This window comes from Elephantulus edwardii, unplaced genomic scaffold (assembly GCF_000299155.1).
Source record: "Elephantulus edwardii isolate Elephantulus edwardi_28Jun2011 unplaced genomic scaffold, EleEdw1.0 scaffold00077, whole genome shotgun sequence".
Classification (NCBI taxonomy): domain Eukaryota; kingdom Metazoa; phylum Chordata; class Mammalia; order Macroscelidea; family Macroscelididae; genus Elephantulus; species Elephantulus edwardii.
In genome coordinates, this window is record NW_006399827.1 from 13,265,674 (window position 1) to 13,279,508 (window position 13,835).

Here is a 13,835-nt window from a genome sequence, read left to right on the forward strand (position 1 = left end):
CCTAGTCTAGGCTGTCCCCACCTCACCTCTGTTTTCTGCCCCTTCTGATCAGCTTTGTCCCCTCTTTCCCACTCTATTTGCACAAAAGAGCTCAACAAGGGTGGGTGAGGCTCAGAATTGATTTATTAAGAATGCCCCTTGCTTATTATAAACAAAACTTGAAACCCTCCCATAATAAACCAACTAAGCCCCCATAGTTAGGAGTCCTAGTACAGCTCTCCTACTCTCAAGAAGGCACAGGGAGCAGGGAACCAGCACCTGCTCCAATCAGAGACCATCTTCGGGACACAAAGATTCGGGAGCTCCATAAGCTGCCAATCTATCCTTTTGGTGCAATAATATGCCAGGGCTAGTGACAACTGGCAAGGCTTCAGCAGGGAGCAGACACAGATGGCCCCTGCCTGTCCTGGGACCACTCCAGACAGATACCCACCCCGTGGAGGTCAGAAACCAGATGAGCCACAAGTTTCTCCCCTCCTCCTTCAAACTTCCTCCATCCACCCTCAAGTCTTTCAACTAATTCATTGTCCAACAAGCTGGCCCTCCTGTAAACTGCACAGGAGGAGAGTGCTCATCTTTCTCCCTCAGAGAATCTGGTGGGCTCAAACCTCCTGCCTTTGGGTTGGAAGCACAGCTACTAGGCCACCAGAGCTCTTAGGCTAAAGCAAAAGGGTTGGCGAGCAAGGAACTGGGGAAGGGGAGACTATGCCTTGGCAAGGAGAAATGAGGAAGGAGAGGAGCCAAAGGATTCGCATCTTCCTCCCTCCCTCCATCTACAAGGAGCTGGTTCTGCACACTGATCAGTTGTGTGAGGGCTAAGTGAGGTTTGGAGTCAAAAGGGCAAGAAGCAAAGGACAGGAAACTCACACACATGTACATGCATGCATGCACACAGCCTGAATCCCTAGATCCCAGCAGGTCATAGGGACAGACCCACTCTCTGCCTGGCTTGAGGCTTTGTGCAGAGCTGGTGTTCAAGAAATAACTGTTAATGGTGATTTGGTCACTCCATCCTACCCTAGCCTTCCTTCACTGTGGTGCACTTCATCTCAGATACCAGACTACCAGATACACTCAATCTAGGTATATTCTCCTAATCCACACTAATTTATCAACTCTCCCCAGTGCGCATGCACACTCAGAGACACACACACACACACACACACACACACACACACACTCTCTCTCTCTCTCTCTCTCTCTCTCTCTCTCTCTCTCTTCCTTTCCTTCCCTGTAAGTTATGCCACAGGGGTGAGTTCAGGCCCTGACTTAAAGAGCAGCCTAGCGTCAAAGTCTCAAGGTTCTGCTGGCCACTAGCCTAGCCATTATTTTTTTTTTATCAATTTTGACTGGTACAGGAGGAGATTGTCCTGCCTTCTCCAGCAGAGCATCTGGTGGATTTGAACCATTTACCTCTGGGATTGCAGTGCAGCTTCTTGCCACTAGGCCACCAGAGCTCCCTTAGCCTAGCCATTTTTGTGGTTTTGAGATTTGTTTTCTCTTTCTCTCCAATCCTATCCAGAACTCTCTATTGTGCTACACACACACACACACACACACACACACACACACTCTTTTTAAAAAAGCTCATAAAAATGTTTTGGTCCTAGAGGGAGGTGATGGTCACACATGATTATGAATATACTAAATGTCACTAACTGGTCACTGTGAAGTAACCAATTCTGTTGTATGAATTTCACCTCAATTGAAAACTACCACCCTTACACCCTCCCTGTATACTCTACTCACTCCAGCATGGCACCCACAGCCCAGGGTCCAGGCCATTGACCTCCAAGCATGCTCAGGTTCTCAGTCCAGAGCAGCAGAACGGGGATTGCAGGGGTCCCTGTGTCTAGCTCTCTGGGGTCCTGACTCCAAATAGGAGTGTGGAGTGGTGAGGCTTCTGGGGGGGGGGAGCTGGGGCCACTGTTCGGTGGACCACTCCCTAATCCTAGCAGCTGGGTCCATTGAGACCCCAAGTTAAAATGAGAGCACTCCTGAAAGCACACTAACAGCCAAAGTGCAAGCATCCACTGCCACCTAGTGGTGCACCAGGGTAGGGCGGGGGACAGGACGTCCTCAAAGTCCTCCTGTCTCTCTCTCAGCTAAACAGAGGGAAGACCACTCAGGCAGCAGGGGGTTCTGGGGAGGAGGCTGAGGGGGGCAGGAAGCAGGGTAAGCTCTCTGCTCAGTGGAGTAAAGCACACAGCTCCCTGAGTTCAACTCCAGGAACAAGAGGGGCTGCCCATTCTTCAGCTCTGGATGCTGAAGGGCCAGGCTCAGAGGAGGCTCTAAGACTTGTAAAGGCCATGAGGGTAGCAATGGGTTGGGCAGGGTATAACAAATTATCTCAAGAGTTGGGGAGTAGGGAAACCAGCAGGGAGGAAGAGAGGGCTCTTAGCGTCTTTAGTCCAGTTTGAACTTGGCCTCTAATTCCTTCAGCAGGTACAGACTGTCGTCCTCCAGGAACCTGTGGACCAAGGGGGGCGCACACTGAGGCACAGTTCTGTGCCTGACTCTTCTCAGGGCAGGCTTGGGGAGAGAGTGAAGTGGGGCCCTGCTGCCCCGCCCTCAGGAGCAGGAAAGGAAGGAAAACCCAAGAAGGTGTAACGAACCTGAAAAAGAGCACGTGGACAGGAATAGTGCTGATGTGCCAGATGGCATGGGCATCCAGGACCCAGAAGAGAGGTGGGAAGTCCAGCAGCTCGAGCAGGGACAGCCCCTGCAGCAGCATGACCACGGCCATGCACTTGCGCACGTGGGGCAGGCGCCGGTGGTTCCACAGGCACCAGGCCAGCCACCATACCATGTTCACCAGGCCTGGGCCCCACGGGGACAGGGGCGTTCACTTCCTGGACTGCCTTTCCCTCCCAGGTCTCCCCACCCCCAGGGCCCTGCTCAGCGTCTTTCCTAGGTCTCCCGCTCTCCAGCCTCATATTCTTTTCCCTTCCCCACACCTTAAGGGTTCCTCTAGAACTTCCCCCTCAGGGAACGGCACCACCCCCTCCTGCACCCTCCTCGGGTGCATTTAGGCCAGCCTCACCAATAGCCACGTTGGCCATCAGGTTGTAGCCGTAGTCAAAGTGGACGAGGCTCAGGTACGAGATGTGCGCAGTCAGTAGCAGCAGCAGGAGGGCCCGGAAGGCACTGACCACAGCTGGCCGCCGCAGCCCCACAGTCCTGCCCATCACCCAAAGCTGCTCAGGGGACATGTAGCCCGTCCCCCCAGCAGTGGTCCCTGAAGCATCTCCAGACTCCAACATCAACATGTGGTCCTGAAAGCCTGGGCCCCTCTCCCCAGCCAAAATGGGCTAACCGGGCAGGCCCCCACCCTCCAGAGGACCAAGTGCTTTAGATCTTTATAAAGACCGAGTGTTCCCTTACTAAGACAGTCCAAGGGGTGTGTGTGTGTGTGTGTGTGCACGCATACCTGTGTGCATGCTGGGAAGCTAATGAAAAAGGCACTGGAGACAGCACCCCCAGGGGCAAGGTGGGGAACCCCACTGCCCTCTGGGCCTGATCCCACCCCTGCAGGTGCTAAGGTGGCCTCACCTGACACAGCACAGGTAGATTGAGTGGAGGATGACAGTGGATGCACAGAAATAGTCCATTTTCTAAGGACAGGGAGGGAGAAAGAGGGGCCAGTGTGAGAGGCAGGACCTGGGCAAGGCCTTCTGGAGGGCAGCGCCTGGAGAGGACCTACCGCCAAGGATGCGCACAGAGATGGTGGCAGAGGCACAGTGTCTCCTGCTTCTTCAGCCTACGGCTATTTCACTCCTGAATTGAGCAGGCAGGCCCTCGTGTTTACACCAGACAGTTTTTAAAATGTGTTCAGCGGCTCGCCTTGAGGAGCACCCCAGGAATGCTCCCGCTGAGCCTCAAGCACAAACAAGAAGCACAAGCTGAGTCCAACAGCATGAGCCCAGGTCCTGACTGTGTTCCTTTATGAGTCAGGTGACCCTGCTCACTGAGGCTCAGCTGCGTCATCAGTTAAAAAGGAGTGATGTAGTCTGGTGGTGTAGTCTGTGGGGCATTGCACTGCTAACCCAAAGGCCATGTCTCTTTGGTAGTTCGAATCCACATGTTGCTTTGAAGGAGAAAGATGGACAATCTCCTCTTGTGTGATTTTACAGCCTCGGAAACCCACTGGAGGGTCAGCTAGGAGTCCGTTTTGGCTTGATGGCAACAAGAGTTAGTGATAATCGTTAGAGACTCACAATGTTCAAGAGAGGCTCCAGCACACTTTGCTGCTAGCAGAGTCCAACTCAGGGCGGCCCCATGCCTAGCACACAGAAATGCTCAGAAGCAAGCAGTAGCTTGCATTAGATATAAGAGGTCACTCTACCTCACCCTCTGGGGCCCCCTGAGACAGTCCCTGCTGGTAAGGGAACAGGAAGGGGTGCTCACCTCTGTGAGACTGGTGTCCCTGGTGTGAAAGACAGTGGACCAGAACCAGGCATTGAGGGAGACCTGAGGAGAGAGGAGGCTGGTGAGCTGTTTGTTGGCGGGCGTGTAGCCCCAAGGTGGGGGAGACCCCCAGGGAGCTCATCCACCTCATCTCTGAAGGGTCTCCAGCAGGTCCTGCATTGGCCTGCCAGAGTCCAGTGAGCCCAAGTGTTTTACTGCCCTCCCAGGTACCCTCCATCCTCATTCTTCCCACTTTCCTAGACTTGGCTTTCCACCACCCTGGACTTCCAGAGCCACGGGGGCTGTAGCCTCCACAGGTTCCGGCCTGGCTGGGGAACCAGTTCCGGCCCAGCCAAATTCCAGGGTTACTCAATCCCTAAGACAACAGCCCCCAGGGGGCCTCGCCTCCTCCCCTCCTTTGGCAGGTGATGATAGCCCCACCTGGCCCAAGGGAGTCAGTGACCTCAGCCTGTAGGGGCGGGAATGAGGTGGGTGGGGTGGAGGGGTTCCAGCCAGCTTGGGGTGTGTCCCAAGTGAGCAAGCCAGCACTGTATGGGAGTCTCTGAGATCAAGCAGATCTTACTGGGGCCAAGCCTCTGGGGAGGAGGTTGGCCAGCTCCTCCTGCAGAGCCAGCCTAACCCGCCAGACCAGTGGCTGCTCCCCAGGCCTTGGAGAAGCAGAGGAGCAGGGCTGAGGGCTAAGGTGGGCAAGGGCCCTGGGGAAGATGTAAGGCCTTTCGCCTAGAAATTAACAGAATGGAAAGAAAATGCAAAGCATCTTGCCAGTGAGTGCTAGACTTTCTGGGAGATAGTTCTGGCACTTGTTTTCCATGAACTGCTGTGTCCACACCAGAGGCTTACAGGCTGAAAGAAGGTTGGGTGGGGTAGAGACGAGTTGGGAGGAAGGGCTGGGAAATCAGTGAGAACTAAATGAAGACACAGCTTGGCCAGGCCTGGGATGCCCTGGAGGTGGGGAGGGACATGCTAGGGCAGAGGGAGAGAAAGGTCACTTAGGCCCAGGATGCACAGACACAGGCCAGGCGGGGTGAGGGTCAAGAGCACTCTCCTCTGGCCCAGCAGCAGGAAGGATGGAGGTGACTGTAGCAGCCTCCTGCAACAGGAGCTGATGAGTGACTGGGAAGAGCAGTGTGCCGAGGGGGCAGGAGAGCAGCCAGCCGTTTTCATCAAGGCCCTGGGGATCTCTGGAGGCTCCAGGTAGCCAGATGCAGCCTGTCTAGCCTGGGACCTAGGCTGAACCTTGTTGTTAACGCTCCCTGTGACCTGGCAAAGGCTTGTGCGTCTCAGCTTCAATCAGGGGCTAAGCGATTTCTCAGTTCTTCCCTATTCTAGGTCAGGCGGCCTCCTCCTCTGAGGTCCACTTGGGCCAGTCATCCTGCCCAGGCACCTGGCCACAAGATCCTCCTTGTGCCTGCCCCTTCCCCAGAGATGGCAATAGAGGCTTGGTCTGGAGGCTGGAAATGGGATTGAACCTAGTGACTTGATGGACACTGCTCCCCACTCAAGATGACCAGCGTCAGTGCAGGGAGAGAGGCGGGAGGCGGCTCAGGGCTGACAGGCAGTCACAGGGGGGCAAACTCCCTGACAGGCCAGGAAGAGGGACATCCCTGAGGAGGACAGTGGCCCTGGAGCCTGTGTGGGAGGGAGGTGAAGGAAAAGGCAGCAGGGCCTGGCAGCCAGCCAGGCCTCCTTGTCATCCGTAGCAAGAAGGGGGAGGTGACAAGAGGACTGAATTAAGTGGCAGTTGGAAAGCAGAAAGCAGAGAGGGAGAAGGTGCATATGGTCAGGGCTCAGCACTATTGGACAGTGTGAGGGCTGCTGGTCCCCTGTCCCCCTCTACCCCAGGTGCCTTCTATAGCAGAGGCCCACCTGAAGCCTGGAATTTGTACCCTCTTCTCTGGGGAGCATTCTATTGTGGGGAATTCCTCTTCCAAACCTATCTAGAAGGCAGTGTTATTAAGAATGTCACTGATTCTGACCCACAGAACCCTACAGAACAGTCCCATAGGTCTGTAATCTTCACTAAAGCTGACTGCCACACTTTCTCACTTGGAGACGCTGGTGGGTTCAAACTGCCAACCTTTGGGTTAGCAGCCAAGTACTTAATCACTGTGCCACCAGTGCTCACAGAGCCAGGCTTCCAGGCTTTAAGGTCCAGCTCTGACATTTGTAGTGTGTCTTGTGGCACATTATTTAGCCTTACTAGGCCTCAGCTTCCTCACCTATAAAATGGGAATAGCAGAAGCTGGTAAACAGTTCACGAGCAACACTGTGTGTTGAGAGTGTCCAGGCCTCGTTACAGCAGTGTTCTTTCTCCCCACCTAGCTGACAGCCCCAGGGCCCCTCAGACCCATCCAAAGACCTGAGGTGGAAGAAGTCAAGTCTGCCTCTACTTCTCCTACTTCTTTTCTCTGCTAGTGAAGTCTGGGGAAGGGATAGTCTCCCCAGAGCTGCCCAGGCTGAGGGCAGAAGGGCTGGCACTTCCATAAGGACACAGGCTCTACTCCATGACCCTGGCTTCAAATCCTGCCTGCGCTCCTGAACAGTTATGTATGCGAAGCTGAGCCTGGAGCTTTGTGTCTCTGAGCCACAGCTGCCACACCTATGAAATTCAAGGATTCCCCAAAAAGGAAGGTGAGCAGGATGATGATGATGTCTGCAAAATTCCTGGCAGAAAGGGGCCGCTGGTATCATAGTGTGACAGGTTGGCTTCTAACCAAAAAGGCAGGCAGTTCAAATCCACCAAATGCTCACTGGAAGGAGGAGGAGGTAGTCTCTTACCTCAAAGTTCTTCATATATGGAAACCCGATGGAGGGCAGCCATGAACGGGAACCACCTGACAGCAGCCGGGTTTGGGTTTCTGATTGGTGCGGTCTGGTACTCAGCAGGTGCCCCATAAATGCCAGCTTTCTTGTGCTAGCAGGCTGCCCACCCTCACCTTCCTTTCACTTGACCCCCACTTCCCTCTCAAGGGTCACAATTTCAAGGTCCAATCATGGGTTCCCCAGCATTTCTTGATTGCAGAATGCACGCACCTTAGCTACAGAAGGGACCCTCTTCCTAGTTCCCAAGCCACTATACCAGAATGCACTGAATAGATACTCTCTCTCTTCACTCAGAGTTTGCAATCAAGACATAAGCAAAGGAGTTGGGGGGTGGGAGGTGGGGGGAGAAAGCTCCAAGTCAAATGTAAGGCTGCTCCCAAGGGGAGCTCTGGTGGCCTAGTGGCAAGGAGCTGCAACTAAAATCCCAGAGATGTACGGTTCAAATCCACCAGATGTTCTGCCGGGGAAGGAGGGGCAGTCTCCTCCTGTACCAGTCAGATCTGATTTGACGGTACACTTACACAAAAATAATAAAAAAGGCTGCTCCCAGACTCCTTAGCAAACCTCAAGTGGAACTAAGGGGTCAAACAGGGTAACTAGCCAATCACACAAGCCAGGGGGCACAGGAGCAGAGAAGGCTCTAAGAGCTCTGAGTAAACATGGAGGAGGATGGGGGAGGGATGGGCTGGGGGCAGGCTGCCAGGGGTGGGCGGGGCTGGATGGGGACAGGAAAGGCTAAGTTGGGGGGCGGAGTAGAAGGCTGTTTCAGTCTGTTGGAAAATACAAAAATTGAGACAAAAATATCACAGCCGTGAAACTGGTTGGATGCCAAGTGAGCCAGATCTGTCAGGAATTCGACCCCAGTGCTAAGCCCCAGTGCTCCAGGCTGTCATTGACACCGTGGCGGTGGGGACAAGTGGGTCTTTAAATAGCTCGGTGTCTCAGAAATGGGGGAGGCAGAATGTTAAATATGATGCCTGCTGCCATCCTGCCCCCCCAACCCCACCCAGGCCACCAGGTCTCACCCCCTGCCTCAGGCAGGGCTAGTCTGTCCCAGCTCACTCCTGAGAGAAGAGATGCATGGAGACGGGAGGAGAGCTTTTGCTACCATCAAAAAGGATTCCTTGAGTTCTTATCATTACTTGTCCCACTAGTTCATGTCTGACTATCAGGAAGTCCTTCCTGAAGTCTTACCATCATTCTGCTACAGACTCAACTTATTCTCATAGATTCCTCAGCAGAGGTGAAGCACAGTCAGTTCCTACTTCCTAAACTTACAGAGGAGTTGGCTTCCTTGCTCCCTGCCCCTGTACCTGGATCCCTACAGGTTAGAATCTTTCATTGTTGGGGAACTGGAGTGACTTCCCAGCTTTGGCAGTGAGCAGGGGCCCCAATTCCATGAGGTCAAAGGGCTGTGGTGTGCCAAGCCCTGTTTGGCTGCCCAGACCTAAATGGCAACATGGGGGCTGACTTCTTGTGTCAAAGCTTCTTTAGCCCTGCTCGGGTGGCAGGGGCTCCTTGTTCTCCTAAGAAAATCCTGAGGCCACCCTAAGGACAACTTGGGGCAGGTGGAATGCCTCTCCAACACCTGTTAACAGAAATCAGGAGCCTCACTCGATCCAGAAGACCCAGCCCAGGACAAGGTTCACTACTGCCACACCCTCTACATAGTTCAGGGTCCCTCCCTCTTGCACAGAGAAAGAAAGAAAGACACACACACACACACACAGGAGACTAAGAGTAAAGATCAAGCATAAAATCCAAATCAAATCATCAAGGAGAGTGTGGGCTCTGAGGCTATGTCCTTAAAGGCCTAGTGGTGGCATCAGAGAGTCCCATGTCTGAGAAGCCTGTATTTTATAGACACAGGTCCCAGGATCCATCTACCCTCTCCTACCTCAACAACTGCTGTTCCTCACAGTGTTCTTGGGCTGTGGGACACCCTGGGAGGTGGGACCCCTGCCAAGAAGGAAGCTGACCGTCAGACATCAGTGAGATGAAAGACGGGACAATCAGGGAGAACAAGTTAAAAGCTGTGAGATGTCCTCCAGGCCCTGGCACCTGTCAAGAGGACAAAGACTGGAGCCCTCTGAGGTCTCCTTGACTTGCGGATCTGCCCAAGAGGGCCCTAAGCTTCCTAATGCAGAGAATCCAGGCAGGGCTAACCCGGGCTCCTGAGCTGAGGCATAGGGAAGAGACATAAGCAAAGGGATGGACTAGCAGTGCCCCTGGAAAAATGGAAATGTGGGATAGGTATACTTCTGGCTTTCTCTGGCTGGATCAAGTTCTTTTCTCTGCAAGAGGCATAAACAGGAAGTGGTGGCTTTCTCTCAGCCATGCCTGTGACAGTGTGTGCTAATGCCAGGGCTCTGCTGATTTAACAGTCTCTACCCTTGGAGGTGTCTGAAACTGCAGCCTTCAGTATGGATTAAGGCTCAGTGTCAAGAAGACAAAGATTCTCACCACTGAACCAATTGGCAGCATCAGGATGGATGGTGAAGAGATTGAGATTGTTCACATCTTTAGTCAGCTTGGCTCCACGGTCAACACTCTTGGCACCAGTAGCCAGGAAATCAAAACACATATTGCGATGGGTAAGTCTGCTGTTAGGGACCTCTCCAGGGTCTTGAAGAGCAATGGTGTCACTCTGGAGACTAAGGTGTGTCTGATACAGGCTATGGTCTTTGCAATCACTTGTTATGCATCAGAGAGTTGGATAATGACTAGGGAAGACAGAAGGAGAATTGATGCCTTTGAGCTGTGGTGCTGGAGAAGAGTATTGAATGTACCATGGACTGCCAAGAAAACAAACAGAGTCATCCTGGAGAGGGTTAAACCAGGCTGCTCCTTGGAGGCAAGGATTCTGGGGCTTCATCTGACATACTTTGGACATGTAAGGAGAGACAGGTCCTTGGAGAGGGACATCATGCTTGGTAAGGTGGAGGGATGGCGTAGGAGGGGAAGTCCCTCTATGAGATAGATTGATTCAGTGACGGGGGTGATCAGGATGGGTGTGTCGGAGACTGTGCGACTGGCACAGGATAGAGCAGGGTTTAGGGCTGTTGTGCATAGGGTCGCTATGAGTTGTAAGCTACTCAACGGCACATAACAACAACAACAACAACAACAACAACAACAACAACAACAACAACAACCACCCTTGGAGGTAGATTGATTCAGTGACTGGGATAATCGGGATGGGTGTGTCAGAAGCAGTGCCACTGGCACAGGATAGAGCAGGGTTTAGGGTTGTTGTACACAAGGTCGCTATGAGTCACAAACGACTAGATGGCACATAACAACAACAACCACCACCCTTGGCCTGGAACTCTGAGCCCTCTCTGCAACATTTGATCTCCCTCTGGTCCCCTTCAAATAGCCACACTGTGGTAGCCAACTGACAGCACCTGCCTAGGTCTCATGATCATTAGCCTCATATCTTTGCTCCTGTCGTGCTCTAGCCTCTCACAGATCCAAACTCTTCTGGACCTGCAAGTCCTAGTTCCTCCTACACTTAGAAGAAGCGCTCTCCAGTCCCTACCATCCAACTCTGTGCAAAGAGCAGGTTACCTACCCAGGCGAAGGCCACGCAGGTGTGGTACATGGGGGAGGAGGGTGGCACGGAGGCGCGGTAGCGGCAGAGCATCATCAGGCTGGCCATGCCATTGAGGAAGGAGGCCACAGCAGAAGCTGGCTCTTGGAAGAACAGGAACCGGGAGAAGGGCCACTGAAAAAGGAGCAGATGGAGGAGGTCTGAGGGGCTGGGGACCCCTACTAGACCAACCTACCATTTTCTGTATCAATAGGTTCCCAGCTAACTCCTCATTTCTGACCCTTGGCCAAAGCCCCAGATTCAGCACCCCTTCAGGGCGATGAGATCATTTCAGCTCCTGGTTGAGGCTCAAACCCTCAATCCTGGGCAGCCCTCATAGCACAATAAACTCATGTCTTTGGGAAGAGCAGGGAGGTCAGTGTAGACGGTTCAGAATAGCCTGGTGCTTAGCATAGCAGGTGATCAGCAAGTAGAACATGCACAAAGCTGTCGTCCAGAAGAAACAGGTTCTGGTCTCTACCCCACCACTGAATACAAGCCCTATGAGACCATTTCCTATATGGCAAATTGGATACACTAATTCCTGCCAACCTCACCAGATTAGAATGTGATCATACTGCTTTAAAAGGCACCAGAAAATTAAGCCTTACTCACAATGTAAAGGAATCTTATTAGTAATCCAGATCCCTACTAGAGAAGCAACAGAAAGCCCACCAGAGTGGGTCAGGGGATTTGTTCCTGAAGAAAGGTGGGCATCACAATCATCAAGAAAAGCCCAGCGGCACAATGTGAGGAGATCTCAAAGTTCCCCTAGGTCACAGTTCTCCAGATGCAGAGGCAGGATACATTTATCCTATGTGATTACATACATTTTCTTTAGATTTTGAGAAATACCTGCCCCAACACACAACCAGCAATCCATGGCCTAAGACTCAGTCTTCAATTGACTAGAAAGTGTGGTGCACTTGGGAAGAATCTTACTCTCCCCACACCACCACCACACACCCACCTGGATTCCTCCAACTCACCTTGCCATGGAATTGAGGTACTCTGTGACCTTCCTGGAGGTAGAGGCTAACTGTGAACCACATACACTCATACTTACAGTCATCTCGACAGGTCCAGCCTGAAAAGACAAAATGTAGTTTGGTTAATTCTTCAGCCCAGAAAAGCAAAAAAGAACTCAGACTGGGCCCATGGGACTGGGGTGGGGTCTGCAGATTGGAGACAACCAGAAGAAATACTAGAGTCTACATTCCCACTTGGATGTATACAAACATGTGTACGAGACATACAAGTATTGAAAAGGGATTGTATGTGGGGAGGTGGGGGTAGGGTAGAGAAAATGTGTGTGTACAAGTGTGTTTGACGGTCAGGGCTGGCTATATGGTGAACAAATGGAAATATTCTCATCTTCTTTCATTTGAATAGCCTCTCTGTGCCACCTGAACACAAGATTTGCTGTCATTTCTTACCAGAGAGGAGCCCTGGCTGTTTCCCTTGTGAAAATGAAACCCAAATTCATCAGCCTGACTTTTGAGGTCTCAAATTGCCTTTTGAACCTTAACTCTACTGAGAGATAAGAGACCCTGGATAAACCAAGGTGCTGGGAGTGCCCACAGCTGTCCAAGACCTACACTCTTTCAGTTCCTTGGATTTGGAATGCAGATGGTGGATGGGATAGTGACAAGAGGATGAGCTTGTGCTCAGACAGGCTAGTGCTGGAAATTTTGCTTTACTAATTTACTAGTTGTGTGACCTTTGGTAGGGCACTTAACCCAACTGTAAACTTGGAATAATAAACTACTTCCTTAATGAAAGGAAAGGCTTTTGTGAAAATTAAGTGACTAATTGTGACATCTGTCACATAGGCAGTGTTCAATATGTTGGTTTCCTGCCCATTATAACCACAGTTCTAAATTTAATGTGACCACCAGGCAAAAGTCCAATTCAAAGTCTCTCCTTTACAGTGCCCTAAAATGATCCTTCTCTCTTCCCTCTAAAAGCCTGAAGCGATTTCTTCCTCTTCCCCCAAACCCCTAAACTTAACTTACCTTGTATGTGAGATGGTTAATGCCCTATGGGGGGGGGGGGGGCAGGATCAGTTCTGTGTCACTCTAGGGATTTGTATGTGTTCAATAAACACATGTTTGAACAAATACATTTAAAATTGGATGAAAGCTCGCTTTAGGAAAACAAGACTGGCTGGTAAGGTTCTGATTACTTTGAGGCTGCTCTCAAACTCAACAGACTCAACAGACTGGGATCAACTAAGGTTTAGAGATTGTAAAAAGGGTCGATAGGGGAAGCATGGGGTGGGGCCTAGAAAGTGGGCGTGGCTCACAAAGGGGCGGGGCCTACCTGCCAGACTCATGTAGATTGGCTGGCTGGAACGGAAGTGCATCAGAGCGCCCCCCGAACAGTTCCGCTCCTCGCACCGGAGCACGCAGTCACGGTACACTGGTTCGCGGTCGCCCTGGGAGCTGCTCGCTAGCGCGGCTGCTCCAGCCAGCAGCATCAGTCGCACTGCCCTCCCGGACATCCTTTCACTCTGCCCTGCCGCCGGCAGAGGAACTCATGAGCGTCTCTGGTCTATACTTCCGGAGTAACCGGAAATGCCTTGTGTTCATTGCTGTTTTCTCGGCTCTCTTCCACTCCGTTTAAATAAAAGTTCCCTGTTTTTTTGGGCGCATGCCCCGCCCCTCGTGCCTCTGCAATCTCCAGATTGAAGCGACAGAGCTAAGGATGCTTAGGTTAAGAGTAAGATAAAGTAACCAATAAATACCGGTCTTGTTTTCCAGAGTCTTCGAGGTAGGGCTACTTTTCTGTCACCAACTCTGGCGAGTTTTACCTTGTACGTATATTGGAATTGTTTGTCTCTTCGTCGCCAGTGATACTACCCTGGTAAAGATATCTTTATTTGTCGCCTGGGCAGCTTCAGTACCTCCCCCCCTCCCCCCATTGTGTTCCGCCGAATCGGATCCGACTGGCACTGAAGGAGATTGTCCCTCCTTTTCCAGCGGAGCATCTG

General features: G+C 52.1%; 1 protein-coding gene across 2 annotated transcripts; it reads right to left on the reverse strand.

Annotated features, from left to right (window-relative positions):
• Positions 1-2,402: 2,402 nt before the first annotated feature.
• Positions 2,403-13,386, reverse strand: PGAP3 (post-GPI attachment to proteins 3). 2 transcript variants are annotated; one of them, XM_006889390.1, is made up of 8 exons: positions 13,166-13,346; positions 11,833-11,930; positions 10,826-10,978; positions 4,408-4,470; positions 3,553-3,614; positions 3,044-3,180; positions 2,616-2,820; positions 2,407-2,470 (listed from the first exon to the last, which is right to left on the reverse strand). In XM_006889390.1, the coding sequence occupies exons 1-8, from the start codon at positions 13,344-13,346 to the stop codon at positions 2,407-2,409; spliced, it is 963 nt and encodes a 320-aa protein (XP_006889452.1). The 2 variants fall into 2 exon arrangements, with proteins under 2 accessions (XP_006889453.1, XP_006889452.1); XM_006889391.1 differs by lacking the exon at positions 4,408-4,470 and having other exon boundaries at positions 2,403-2,470; positions 13,166-13,386.
• Between the last annotated feature and the right edge of the window lie 449 nt (positions 13,387-13,835).